Genomic DNA, 14,091 nt, shown 5'->3' with positions numbered 1-14,091 from the left:
CCCGGAGCAGAGAGGTCTAAAGCTTCTGGGTCCGGCTCTAAATCCTCTAAGAGTAGATCCTCCAGGGAGAGATCACACACTCCAGCGGAGTCGACAGTTCCACTGCCCTTGGTTCCGGTTCAGAGCCACCCTTCCACCTCCGCAGCAGCTCCGGCTTTGGATTCCAACGCTGGTCTGTTGCAACAAGTGGGCGATCTGGTTGGTTCTCTGAAATCCAGTATGGAACAAATGATCTCCCGGTTGTCTGATAGGATCAACTCTCAGGACAACATTATAGCCGGACTGAGCCAAGCTCCACTAGCTTCTTCCCCAACTTTCAGCACAGGGGGAGGCCAATTACCCCGTATGACTCTCTACCTCCGTTCTCAATGACAATCCTTGGAGAGTAGCATCATACGCCCCCTTCCAAGACGGGCTTATCTCTATCCCGGAATGTGGAACTCGGAGGATTGAAGACTTCGGTTCTACCCGGAAGACTTCAGCCTCCCTTCATCGGCTATGCCAGGCTCACCGCCTCGGCTATGACTCGGGACGATAAGGTACCGAAAGAGACAGTCCTCTATTCACGAGACCAGGCTCAGAGAGAATGGCTCAGGTGTCTAGAGGACATGGATTGTTCCAATACAAAGATTCAATCGTTTAAGAGTCCGTTTACGATCTTTACAATGGAAGAGAGTACCCCGCTCCCTTTCTTGACAAAGATCGCTACAACCACCATTCCAGCAGCCCAGAAGGGGGATTCGATGCCTCAGCTGAAGGAAGCGGACCCTAACGTCTCCCTTTACTCCCCTCAGCCGGTGAGTTGTGGGAAGATTGCCCAACACCCCTTTTCAGCGGGCAAACTCAAACCAGACTGTGCTATGGAGCAGTTTGGTGAGAAGCTACCTAGGCTTCCGGATAGCCTTATTCAGGCGGAATTCGATTCCAAATCGCGGTTAGCCAGGTCTATTAATACCATGGCCATGACCGAGGTGGCTACCACCATTTCCTATGGTTCGGAGCCACTCTTTAAGCTTCTCACCAAGTCTCTGACTCAAACGGTACAGTCTGATATGTTTGAGTTCGCCACGGCTAGGACGAATTGTAGGAAACATGTCCTACAAGAAGCAACAATTCGGCATGAGCCGAATAAGTTGCTTACATCGAGCATCTGGGGAGCAGACCTCTTCCCAGAGGCGATGGTGAAGGAGGTCCAGGCAGAGGCTACGAGATTAAACCAAAGCCTTAAAGATCGTTGGGGTCTTACGGCCAAGAGACGCCAAGATCAAGTGATCAAGGGTAAGGCTCAAAGGAAACCCAGACGTTTCCAGCCCTACCAGAAGAAGCAGCCACGCTTTACACAGCAGGTTCCAGCTGTTCCGTTGGTGCAAGCAGCTCAACCTTCTACCTCCAAGGCTCAGTCGCAGCCAATCTATGTTATTTCCCCCCAGCCTCAACCCTCCACCTCTTACGCCCTCTCTCCAAGCCTACAATCAAGTCTTCGAGGGTCAGGCTTCCCAGAAGTATGACCGCTCGGGTAAGGGGGGCAGAGGTCAAACGATCCTTTCGTGGGAGAGGATCGGGAGGGCCCTTCAACAGAGGGAAGGGAAGCATTTCAGGGGAGGCCGAGGAGGCTATCAAAGCCAATGAGGAATGTTCAGGTAGGAGGGTAGGCGTTTCACTTCCGCCACCGGTGGAACTTCAGCAAGTGGCGCAGAGCATTGTGTCAAAAGGTCTGGGTTGGAGCTGGATAGCGGCACCCGCCCCATCCAGACCTTTCCGCCAACTTCCATCCAAAGAATTGACGGAGTATGCGGAGGACCTCCTTCAGAAAGGAGCCTCATAGCGAGAAGTCAACAGGTTAAAATTTCAAGGACGCTTATTCAGCGTGCCAAAGAAAAGGCTCACAAAAAAGAAGGGTAATCTTAGACTTGTCCCGCTTAAACTTAGCCATTCGCTGCGACAAGTTCAAGATGCTCACGATCTCGCAGGTACGGACCTTACTTCCCCGTGGGGCCGTCACCACCTCTATCGATCTTACAGACGCTTACTATCATATCCCTATTGCAAGACACTTCCGTCCGTATCTGGGCTTCAAAATAGGAGACCAGACATTCTCCTTCAAGGTAGTTTCCTTTCGGGCTCAACGTAGCACCCAGGGTGTTCACGAAGTTGGCGGAAGTAGTAGTTCAACAACTAAGATCGCAAGGGGTTATGGTAGTAGCGTATCTCGACGATTGGTTGATCTGGGCTCCAACAGTCGAGGAATGCCACGTAGCAACACTGAAAGTGATTCAGTTCCTGGAATATCTAGGCTTCAAGATAAACAGGACCAAGTCAAGACTCACTCCAGAGTCAAACTTTCAGTGGCTGGGCATCCAATGGAATCTATCCTCCCATACTCTGTCGATTCCATCAGCCAAGAGGAAGGAAATAGCGAAGTCAGTAAAGCAATTTCTGAGTCACAAACTTGCGTCAAGAAGAACTCAGGAAAGAATCCTGGGTTCACTCCAGTTTGCATCAGTAACAACATCTTGATGAAAGCCAAACTGAAAGACCTAACCAGAATCTGGCGCTCACGAGCAAATGTCAGGTCCAGGACAAGTTATCCTCAGTCCCTCAGATTCTACGGAATCGACTTCGCCCGTGGGCGAAAGTCAAGAACTTATCGATATCAGTGCCCCTTCAGTTTCCTCCTCCGGGGATTACCATCCACACGGACGCTTCATTAAGCGGTTGGGGAGGATATTCCCAGTTCAAGAAAGTTCAGGGAACTTGGTCACCTCAGTTCCGTCAGTTCCATATAAACGTACTGGAGCAATGGCAGTGTTCTTGACTCTAAAAAGGTACGTCCGCCAAAGTACTCCCACATAAAGCTAGTCTTGGACAGCGCAGTGGTAGTACATTGTATAAACAGGGGAGGCTCCAAATCACGTCATCTAAATCATGTCATGGTAGCCATCTTCTCCCTGGCGGACAAGTTCAGTTGGCACCTCTCCTCCACCCATATAGCTGGAGTGAGAAACGTCATAGCAGATGCTCTATCCCGATCAGTACCTCTAGAGTCGGAATGGTCACTGGACAACAGTTCGTTCCAATGGATTCTTCAGAGAGTTCCAGGCCTACAAGTGGATCTCTTCGCATCCCAAGCGAACCACAAACTCCCAGGTTATGTGGCCCCCAACCTGGACCCTCTGGCCTATGCCACGGACGCCCTGGCCCTAGACTGGAACAACTGGGAGAAGATTTATGTCTTTCCTCCAGTGAATCTTCTCATGAAGGTACTGAAAACAAACTCAGGACATTCAAGGTCAAGTGGCTCTAGTAGCCCCAGACTGGCCGAAGAGCAATTGGTATCCCTCTCATTCTGGAACTGGGGCTTCGCCCTCTTCGGATTCCCAGTCCCAGGCTCTCCCAGTCAGTACAAACGAAGACTGTGTTCGCTTCCTCAGGGATTCTAAAAACCCTAACTTTATGGATTTCATGAAGTTTGCAGCGAAAAGACATGCGAATATTGACCCTCAAAACATTCTCTTCTTGAATCCGATAAAAGAGATTCAACTTTGAGACAGTATGATGCTGCTGTCAAAAGTTAGCAACCTTCCTGAGAGAATCAGATATTAGAATCATGACAATCAATTCAGCCATATCCTTTTTCAGATCTTTATTTGAAAAAGGCTTAGCAGCTAGCACCATTACGACAAACAAGTCAGCCTTGAAAAAGATTTTTCAATTTGGTTTCAACATAGACTTGACAGACTCCTACTTCACGTCTATTCCCAAGGCTTGTGCTAGACTTAGACCTTCTGTAAGGCCTACGTCAGTAATCCATGGTTGGCTTAAAATGATGTTCTAAAGCTGGCTTCAGAAACTGATAATGACACATGCTCATTTATAATGCTCTTAAGAAAAACTCTATTTTTATTAAGCTTGGCCTCAGGAGCTAGAATTTTCAGAACTGTCGGCTTTATCCAGAGACCCGGATCATATTTCAATTTCTTCCCACAGGGGAAGTGCTACTTTCTTCTCCGGAACGTAGTTTTATAGCAAAGAATGAAGATCCTTTGATGAGGTGGGAACCATGGAAGGTAGTACCGGCCCTTCCACAAGAATATCTCTTTGCCCAGTATCGACCTTACGAGCCTTTCTGTCTAGGACCTCCTCATCCTCATCGGGTCCTCTCTTTAAGAGAGAAAAAGGTGGTACTTTATCTATTAAAGGCATCAGCAGCAGATCCTGTACTTTATTAAACAAGCCAATCCTGACTCTTTTCCAAAAGCACATGATGTCAGGGCAGTAGCCACCTCAATTAACTATTTCCCACATATGAACTTCGATGAGTTGAAAAATATACTGGATGGAAATCGCCGACAGTATTTAAACGTCATTACTTAAAGTCCTTGGAAGCTCTAAAATTTTCAGCAGTGGCGGCGGGTAACATAGTTTCCCCGACTCGGCCTAATCTTTAGTAGAAGATCCAGTCCTCCTTTCTACCTGTCTCACCCAACAGTTCGTCTATTCCTGCCTTGTTCATCTACGGTTACCTTGTGTCTTAGCTGCTTTTATGATGATATGGTGGGTGTCCCTTATTTTTTTGCTAGGGACACTCACAATCTATTGTATATTTTGATCTCTTAGATGTGATCCCCTTATTTTTATGCTAGGGGATACATCTTAATTGTAATGGTTACGGGTTTTGTATATTAAGTTATATACATTCCTTTATATATTATTGTTATTGAAGTTTGTTCTGCTCAACTTATTGTCTTAATTGCTCTAGAGTTCTTGATACATGTCAATACACAGATACTATTTCGGAACATATATGCCATGTAAGCCCTGTATATATGTAAATTGCCTTAAGTTAAGAAATATTATTAGCATTAAGTTTAATTTAATTTAAGCAATATTTCTATTTTTGTATCATTGTGTATATGTATCTTTATTAACAATTATATTCTTTTATTTTATTTTATCTTTTATTTGAGACCTCTTTTTTGTTTTGTTAAATGTTTATTTACAATCTTGTGCTATTTCTCTGGTACGATTTCGCGCAGCGACACGAGCTGAGCCCAGAAAAGGGATTTTGACGTAAGGAAAAATCTATTTCTGGGCGATTGGCTCGTGTCGCCAGCGAAATCCCACCCTACCCATCCCATCGCTCAAGATTGTCTGCTAACTTCAGGATGGCCACCAGAGGCGCAGCAGTCGGCAGCATGGGATGGAGTAGTAGTAGTTGCTGCCCACTCTGTGGGGTCGGCTCTCCTCTTGTGGGGATTTTGTAGTGGGAGATTTCTATTGGTATTCGGCTCGTGGTAGTGGTCTCACTCGCCATAGTGTTTCATACCGACACCCTCTTGGAGGGTGAGCGAGTCAGTTGTACTGACCTTTTTCTTTATTTATTTATTCTCTGGTATGTTAGTACATTTACCCTAGAAATAATAGATTAAAGATATTTCGCTGGCGACACGAGCCAATCGCCAGAAATAGATTTTTCCTTACGTCAAAATCCCTTTATTTGTTCCTTCTAAGGTGACCTTCAATTGAAGCAGGTTAGAAAATGGGAATTTATATGAATTCTGGGGAGGAATATGGTTGAATTGCTTAACAAGAATATTTTAATTATTAAAGTTGCAACTGAGAAGTAAAATTTTCTTTATGCAGTAGGGGAATATAGTTAAATTGCTTAACAAGAATAGTTTAATTATTAAAGGTGCAACTGAGAAGTAAAATTTTTTGTGTGCAGTCAGAGAATATAGTTAAATTGCTAAATTGCATAACAAAAATAGTTTAATTATTAAAGATGTAACTGGGAAGTAAAATTTTCTTTATGCAGTCAGGGAAAATTTGAACTTGAGAGTAGGGCAATTTCATTTAAGAAGAGGTTTCTTTTTTAGAATTATACACTTGTGTTTTGCTGGAAAAAAATGATAATTGTAAGATGTAACCTTACCATAATTTTGTTTCAAGTGAATCTTGAAAGTTCTCTGTCTCTTCCACAGGGGTTTACTCCATGTTTTGTTCCCCTCCACACACTTAGCCAGTGGAAATGGTCTCACCTGGCCCAACTCCGTCCTCACCAAGGCTACTCATGATAAGGCTGCCTGACAGTTAATATGACTATCATTGTTTTTGCTTTTGTACATATCTTTCTTTTGGTGCTATTTTGTTTGTACTTTGGTCAATATTTTATAGTAATGAATAACTGATAGTATTGATAGCAGTATTTATCACTGTATATTTTTATCATGTTTTAATTTATTTTTTCCTGTGGATCATTTATGACTGTAAAGTGGGAAAAGAACATTTCACACTTATCAGGTAAATTACACTACTGATGTACAAAGATAACACCTTAAGAGTTCAGTCATATGGTTGATGCTTTTAGTTACTAGTTCATATTAGTTAAATATGCTTAGTGAATATTTATTTTATATAAAGGGAAATACAAGTCTTTTAGTTATTCAGTTTATTAGGCCTTGTAAAATACAATATACTATTTTTTTCAGGCAGAGGAACTGTATATAGCCATTGTTAAACTTGAAATGCATTCCTTGATACTTAAATAAATGTAAACTTGCACAGCAACATTTAAATTGCATTGTTGAGCATTCTGAGCAATTTAGAAAATATTGTAGAATTCTTGACACAACATGAAACACTTGGAAATTTCATTTTAGATTCAAGGCAACTTTCACTAGAAAAAGTAGTTTCAGATTCAAGGCATCTTTCACTGGAAAAATTAGTTTCAGATTCAAGGCAGCTTTCACGACTGGTTCTGGTTCTGATGTTTGGATTTAGTAGGAAAGGGGCATCTCATGTGCCTCTAGTTTCATTTTGTTGCATAAGGTACATAAGGTACAAAAAAGGTTTTAGTCTCAATACTGTAGTTAAAACATTGATATCATATTTTGTACTTCAGGTTCTGGAAGTGATTGTGAATAGACTATCAATTTATAGATGTCTCAGCTTTCCTGTCGACTGCCATTATGTTAATTTTCATTTAAGTTTTAGATTTTAAGGAATCCCTTGAAATATAGTGTTAAGTGGTATGCAAAAAGAAGGTTGAAATGGGTGAAAATTCTGTTGTTTCTACACTAATACAAAAACTTGACTGACCCTGAAAATACAAATATTATTGTTTGTACATTATCTAGAGAGTTCAGAATGAAGTCATATGTAGTGAGTCAGCACTGGCTAAGGAAATAAGCAGAAGTGGCCAGTAGGAGGATTGTGTCCCTTACCTTAGCTTCCTGTGTCATTTCTACTTTGTATCTTTGTTTGAACCTGCTTTATGTTTTAATTGCTTAATTTTTATCTTGATTTTATCATTATCTTTCATTTCATACATTTCTTCATAGATATTAGTGTTTGTCCAGGAAAGATTATATTTGTGGTGTGTAATTGTTGTTATGCATTTGTTTCTTTTTGTCGGTCTCCAGTATGTTAGTCTGATGGCAACAAAATTTTTGGTAGAACTTTAATGCAGGTTTACATGTAAAACAAGACCAAAACAATGTCCGGGCATTCAGTTCAGTTCTCATTGAATGTTTTGTAAGATAATTTGAACTTTGCATTCGTAACTTCATGTTATTTTGAAGTTTTTAATTGCTTCTAACAAGGAGGTTTTGTTTTACTTTCAGTTAGTCTTGTCTGCCTGTTTATTTACTAAAAATATTTTGTAAAATGATTAAGTTTTCTTTTGAAAAATCATTACTCTTACAAACTCATTAAACATGTAGTCCCCTTTGTTCATGGTCCAAGTGTGCCCTCTCATGTAGATTCTGAAGCCACCACCTTGGTAATTATTTATTTTATGATCACAATTAGTATTGTATCATGAATTTATTGATTTTACATTAATAATATGTAAGTTATGGTATAAAAAAAGAACAGAACTCATAATACTGTATGTCCCCATAATGGTTGGGGGAGGTTTGGTTGTTAGGGATCACAACCATCTGCATTAGTGAAAATCTGGGTGAAGTTGGTATTCCCTTTTAAAATTGCTTATAACTGGTTATTTTAATAGTTCAAACACCAAAGACACCCTCTGGAAATGCTTATAACTGTTTATTTTAACACTCCAAACAACAAATATGCCTTAAAATGTCATCCTAAAACCTTATAATTTAATTTCACAATTATCTTACAACATTATCTTTAAAAATATATGACCTACAACTATGAGGGTACCCCTGTATTCAGGCAGAGCCATTTTCTCTCATACATTATTGAAGCTGTCCTATTGTCTTTTTGCAGATATGTAATTTTGTAACATGCGATCTTGCGTATCATGCGACCCCCAAGTTTTCACCCTTGAAAAATTGTTTTATCATGTATCGCATGTATCATGCGAGTTCCTTTTTTGAGAGACCAAATTACAATTGCCTAAACTTTTTTTCTCCATTGCTTTTTCCCATCTCCTAGTTAATAATAAGTTGAAAAAGTAGATGAGAATTGTAAAAGTATCGTTACTAGTAATGTTACATATACTCATTGCGTAAATGTGTACAGCCATAAACAACTTATGCGAGTAACAGCTGATTTGCAATGAACAACCAAATCGGAAAACAACAGCTGTTTTCCTTACATTTCAACCATTATATGATAGCAAAAAATTACTGTAATTATGTTACAAATGACATTAAACAGAATAGGACAGATATATTTTTACATTATACTAACCTTATTCACTAGGGAGAAAAGATCAGCAAGGAAATATACTGCTAAATTTAAGCTAAAAGTCGTAGCTGAAGCTGAGAAAACAATGTTCAGTCTGCTAATTACTATAAATTATCGTACATCTGCAACATGGATGAAACTCCTGTAAGCTTCGATACGCCATCAAACTAGATCACAAATAAAAATGGAAAGAAAAGTATCTTAATTAAAACTACTTGGTAGAAAAAACACATTGAACTGTTGTTTTCATGCTGATAAAAGATAAAAAGGTAAAGCTCTTATTATGAAGAAATAGGATGAAAACAGAGAATGAAATCTTTTGATATTTTTACACAAAAAACATAATCTAGTTCACAACAAGACGTATGTAAGTCATATTTTGACTTAAAAACTCTTCGTATGAAAAAAAAATAATCATGTCCCATATAAATAGAGTATCTACAGATTCATTTACACTAGCTGAAAGCAAGAAAATCACTCTGAATTGAGTTAAATATGGAGAAATAAACTATGTACCTCACAATTGCCCTCAGCTGATTTCCAAACCAAAACATTGATGCTATGTTTGTAGTTTATAATACAACAATACAGTAATATGAGAATATGTACATACAATATTATTGGATAAAGTGAAGTAAAGCATAAGTTTTTAAAAGATCCATGGAAAAGATGCATATGTTATGTTTGCATTTTATAATATGATACTAACAGTATGTAAGTATTACATACACTAATTTTATCTTGCGTGTATGATGTGACCCCCTTAAAATTAGCTTCAAAATCAGGACTTCAAACAAGAGTCGCATTATGCATGAGAATGCAGTGTACCCCCCGTATTCACGTTCTCGGGATTCGAGGACTCACTCATTCGTGGACTTTTCTTTGGAACCCATCTAAAAATTATTTGTGAGAGGACTCGCTCATTTGTGGGTTCCTCTGTGGAATGTATCTATAAAATTATTCTTGGATGTGAGTTTTTTTTGTATGGCAATTTTCTGTATTTTCATGTTATTTACTATATGATTTTTGACATTAAATATTATCATCATAATATTAAATCATACGGCACTCACTGGTGATGAATGTTGATTATAGATGATGATGATATTATAGCTGTGCAGCCTGATGAATGACAATGAAGATAAATTGCACAGCAAAGTAAGGGAGTTACATCTCTGAGGATGCCTCTTCACCCTCTTCAGAAGGTTCCTCGTTAGGGATTTCAGGAAGCTGCATCCTCTGGAGGTACTTGTACATACTCTCGAAGGTGTTATGATAGGGCTTCACTATTTCACTAACAGTATTAATAAAATTTGGGCCCCTTTCTTTATGCTTATCCCATGCCTTGACCATTGTCTGTATCTGCCTGACCTTCCTGATCAAATGATACAGACCACAAATTCTTCTTAGTCCTGGTTGTTGGTGGGCAGTGCTAATAGTAAAGAGGCTGGCGAGTTCTTCCACAAGAACGACCTCCCTGAGTATTTTACCCTGTTCATAGTCGTTCTCAAGGCTGGCGACTACACTTTTGGTCACATGGTAATGGCCTGCTACTCCTCATCCGTCAATGATTGTAAGGACCTTTTGACTCTAAGGCTCATTGCCAGAAGTCTTAGGAGAAACAGAACGTTTAGAGGACATTTTAAAGGATATTCGTAGTCCACAGTAATGTGTACAATATGTATAACATACCACACATGCAAAACATGCACAAATGATAGAACATTGAGCTGTACGTATTGGGTCAAGTGGGTACAGTATGCACATTGACATTTTCTGCACTGTACATTTTATGAAATGTTTTGTTTTAAGATGATTTTTAAATATGATATGTACATACATAAAGTGTTTTAGGATGATACCATAAGTACGCAGAGCATATCTAAAATACATAAGACAACGGGAATAGCAGGGTACGTATGTTTTTGTCTGCAGCGCTCAGTATTTTCATGCATACGTACTAAGTATATTTTTGTGACTACCGTAAATACATTTTTTTAATGAAAAAACATTTATTAATTTTCAAATATTACAGTTCTGTAATAAGTTAATGTAAACACAGCAAAATTTCAATAACATAATGGGTTTTTCCTAAAAGATGCTTCACCCAAGCCAACTGCCTACAGATAAACAACTCTTATGATGCCGTGACGCCTTGTTAGAGCAGTACCCAGACACACTAATACTCAACATGCTATTGGCTGTCATCTGCAGAGCAGTCAATCCAGGAGCAGCATTCATTTTCCATGTCTCTCATTGGCTGTACACTTGGCATTGATTGGTAGAAACATGAGTCCTATCTCGGAAAGATGGAATTGTGGATATCGTGCATTCATCACTGTGTAGAGAGTTATTGATATATGTGAACATAAAGGCAAAACTGTGTTTGACAAAGTATCTGCAAATATCCGTATAAATCATACTGAAAATGGCCCCCAAAAAGTGTCCTGCTCCTTCTAAAGCTTCTGGCAAAGAGCCTAAGAGAAAGAAGACCATGATGAAGCTTGAAGAGAAGGTGAAAGTTCTGGATATGTTGAAGGAGGGCAAAAGATTCCCTGTGGTTGGCCACCATTTCAATGTAAACAAGCACAGTGAGATACATACAAAAAAAGTGAAATCAGAAAAAGTGTTAGCATGACATACTATGGTACAGTAAAGGCAGTGTCGACATTGAGAGACAAAACATTCATGAAAATGGAATCTGCACTTGCATACTGGATCAAGGACTGCCGTAAGAAGAATGTGTCCCTTGATTTCAACATCATACGTGAAAAGCACGACAGCTCTACCAGCAGCTATCAACTGGTATGGAAGGTGGCAATGTAGAGGAAAAGGAAGGCAACAATATAGGGCACAGGAAGGCGATGAAGAAGGGAAATTAGAAGTCTTGGGCTTTGATAAACTAGGTCCTAAAGAGGAAAAAAGAGTCACAACTGGGACCGTCATTAGCTCCCCAAGGTTTTTTTGTGAGCAAAGGATGGTTCCGCCAGTTCCAGAAGAGGTTCCACCTAAAGTCTGTTTTCCCACATGGGGAAGTAGCATTGGCCAACAAATAGGCAGCTGCGAAATATCCAGAGACCATTAAGAAGATTCTGCAGGAGAAAGGATACCACCCAGAACAGGTCTTCAATATGGACGAAACTGGCCTGTTCTTGAAAAAGATGCTTTCCTGGGCATATTTGATGAAGGACAAAGCTAAAGCCTCTGGATTCAAGACACAAAAGGACAGGGTGACCCTCCTGATGTGTGGGAATGCGCTGGCGTTATGCTGAAACCAGGCCTCATTTACAAGGCTGCAAATCCCAGGGCACTCAAAAATAACAAGGCATTGCTGCCTGTGTTCTGGATGTGCAGTCCCTAGGGCCTGGATCACCTAAGTCCTTATGGAGTACTGGTCCCATCAAAGCTTCATTCCTCAAGTTAGGCTATACCTGGCTGATTTGGACATGGAGTTCAAGGTCTTGCTCATAATGGACAATGCTGGTGACCACACACTCAATCTTTATCACAAGGGAGTCCAGCTCAAGTTCCTCCCTCCCAACACCACCTCTCTCCTCCAGACTATGGACCAGGGCATGATCCATGCCTTCAAGGCATTCTACACCAGGAACTCCCTCCAGCACCTTGTTGATGCAATGGATCATGACAGTGAATTTACTCTGAAAGCCTATTGGCGTAACTTCACGATTGCTACGTGTCTATCTGTTATCGACCGGTTGCTGAAGGACATGAAAAAGGAGACCCTGAATGCATGCTGGAGTAAGTTTTGGCTGGACTGTGTCCATAATTATACAGGCTTCTCTCCCCAGAAAATCCAGCATTCAGCCATTAATAAGGTGTTCCAGTTGGCAAGAATTCTTAGTTGTCAAGGCTTTGACGATATCACAGAGGATGATGTCTGCACCCTCATTGATGCCCGCTCTGACCCACTGACAGATCAGGATTTGGAAAACCTGACAAAGTCTGCCAGCGAGGAAGAAGACACTTCAGGTTCAGGAGAGGAGCAGGAACAGGAGGAGGCAGCCTGACTTTGGAACACCTGTCCCAAGTTAGCAGAATGATCAACGACATCCAGGAGTTTGTTGCAATATTATCCTGTGTCCATTTATACCCTATCACTTGTTTCAATGTTTATCAATATGACACATACCCAGCCATAAGACCAGTTAAGAGAATTCTTTGACATTATTCTGGTCACCATGGAGCTTTGGATAGACCATGGAAAGGGTACTCCTTGAGGACTCAACAGGAACTACCAAAAATAGGTTTTTCTTGTGTCAAAACCTGTTTTTTGTGATACATATGGCGATAAGTTCCACACAAAAATCCGCAATTAATGGAAGGCGCGATTGCTGATCCGCGACCCAGCAGGGAACCGCTGTATAGCAAAACTATATGCTTGAGATACAAACAGGTAACAGCTTGACAAAAGCTAAGTTATGGCAGTTACTATCAAAATTTTTCCTGAAAAAATAAAACATGGAAGAACATTATTGACGATGCAAACATTAATTAAAATAAGCAGAGGACAGGTAAGGAGCAGGATAGAGATGCATTTGAATGTCTACAGGGAAGGAGGAGGAAGGCTAAAAGGAAAAGTGGTACTGGAATGACGGAGACTGTTTTGAAAACCCTCTGGATGACAAAAACTGAATGAGAATTGGAGGATGTTGGCATAATAGAGAGACCACTGGAGAACATGACAATTATGGAGGGTACAAAGCCCCTCAGGAAGGTGAAAACTGGAAGTGCCAGGACCCCTCCCTCCACACACACACACACACACACACACACAAATAGATTAGAACATATGCATGTATATTTGTGGATATTGAAAAGGCTTTTAAAAATAGAGTACCAAAACAAATGATTAAATGAGCATCACAAAGCTACTAGTATCTATAAATTAAATTACAAATTAAAATAATAAATATCTAAATTATATGTACATACATCAAGAAATAGCATATGCCAAATATAACAAACAAATATAGTAGCAGAGCATAGTAGCTGAATCTTATGGTTCTAAAAAGACTCATTAAGTTAGATCTTGAGTGAAGTGGCAGGTGTGTCAGAGGAATGTGAAATAAATGTTGGTGTCCATCAAGGATCAGCACTTAACCCACTGCTGTTAATTATAGTAATGGAAGAAGCTACAAAAGAGTGAGGGAAATTTAGCTCCCTTAGGATTGCTGTATGCAGATAACCTAGTTCTAACAGCAGAATCTTTTATCTTGGCGAAACATTGGGCACTGAAACAGGAGTTGAGATAGCACTGAGAAAGAGAGAAGCTGCATTAATGGGGAGTAAAGACTTTGGATGGTACATAAGGCATTTATTTCTATATAGTACAGTGGAAAGATGGCCATTGATAAGGAAAATTGAGATTTTGAAAGAGTGTAACCATAGAAGTTTAAGATTCATGGT

General features: G+C 40.2%; 2 protein-coding genes across 4 annotated transcripts in view; both read left to right on the top strand.

Annotated features, from left to right (window-relative positions):
* Nucleotides 1-8,643, top strand: part of LOC135201640 (palmitoyltransferase ZDHHC16-like) — a 288,552-nt gene extending 279,909 nt beyond the window's left edge. For all 3 annotated transcript variants that reach the window (XM_064230731.1, XM_064230730.1, XM_064230732.1), the window contains exon 10: nt 5,982-8,643. In XM_064230731.1, the coding sequence (XP_064086801.1) occupies nt 5,982-6,087 (106 nt within the window). In that variant the 3' untranslated portion in view covers nt 6,088-8,643. The remainder of the gene's footprint in view (nt 1-5,981) is intronic.
* A 3,404-nt stretch (nt 8,644-12,047) lies between these two features.
* LOC135201145 (tigger transposable element-derived protein 1-like) lies at nt 12,048-12,692 on the top strand. Its single transcript, XM_064230024.1, has one exon. It carries the CDS (start codon nt 12,048-12,050, stop codon nt 12,690-12,692), a length of 645 nt encoding a protein of 214 aa, XP_064086094.1.
* The last annotated feature ends 1,399 nt before the right edge of the window (nt 12,693-14,091 follow it).

The sequence above is a fragment of the Macrobrachium nipponense genome, chromosome 28, assembly GCF_015104395.2.
Source record: "Macrobrachium nipponense isolate FS-2020 chromosome 28, ASM1510439v2, whole genome shotgun sequence".
Classification (NCBI taxonomy): domain Eukaryota; kingdom Metazoa; phylum Arthropoda; class Malacostraca; order Decapoda; family Palaemonidae; genus Macrobrachium; species Macrobrachium nipponense.
This window is presented reverse-complemented; position numbering and strand designations above follow the sequence as displayed.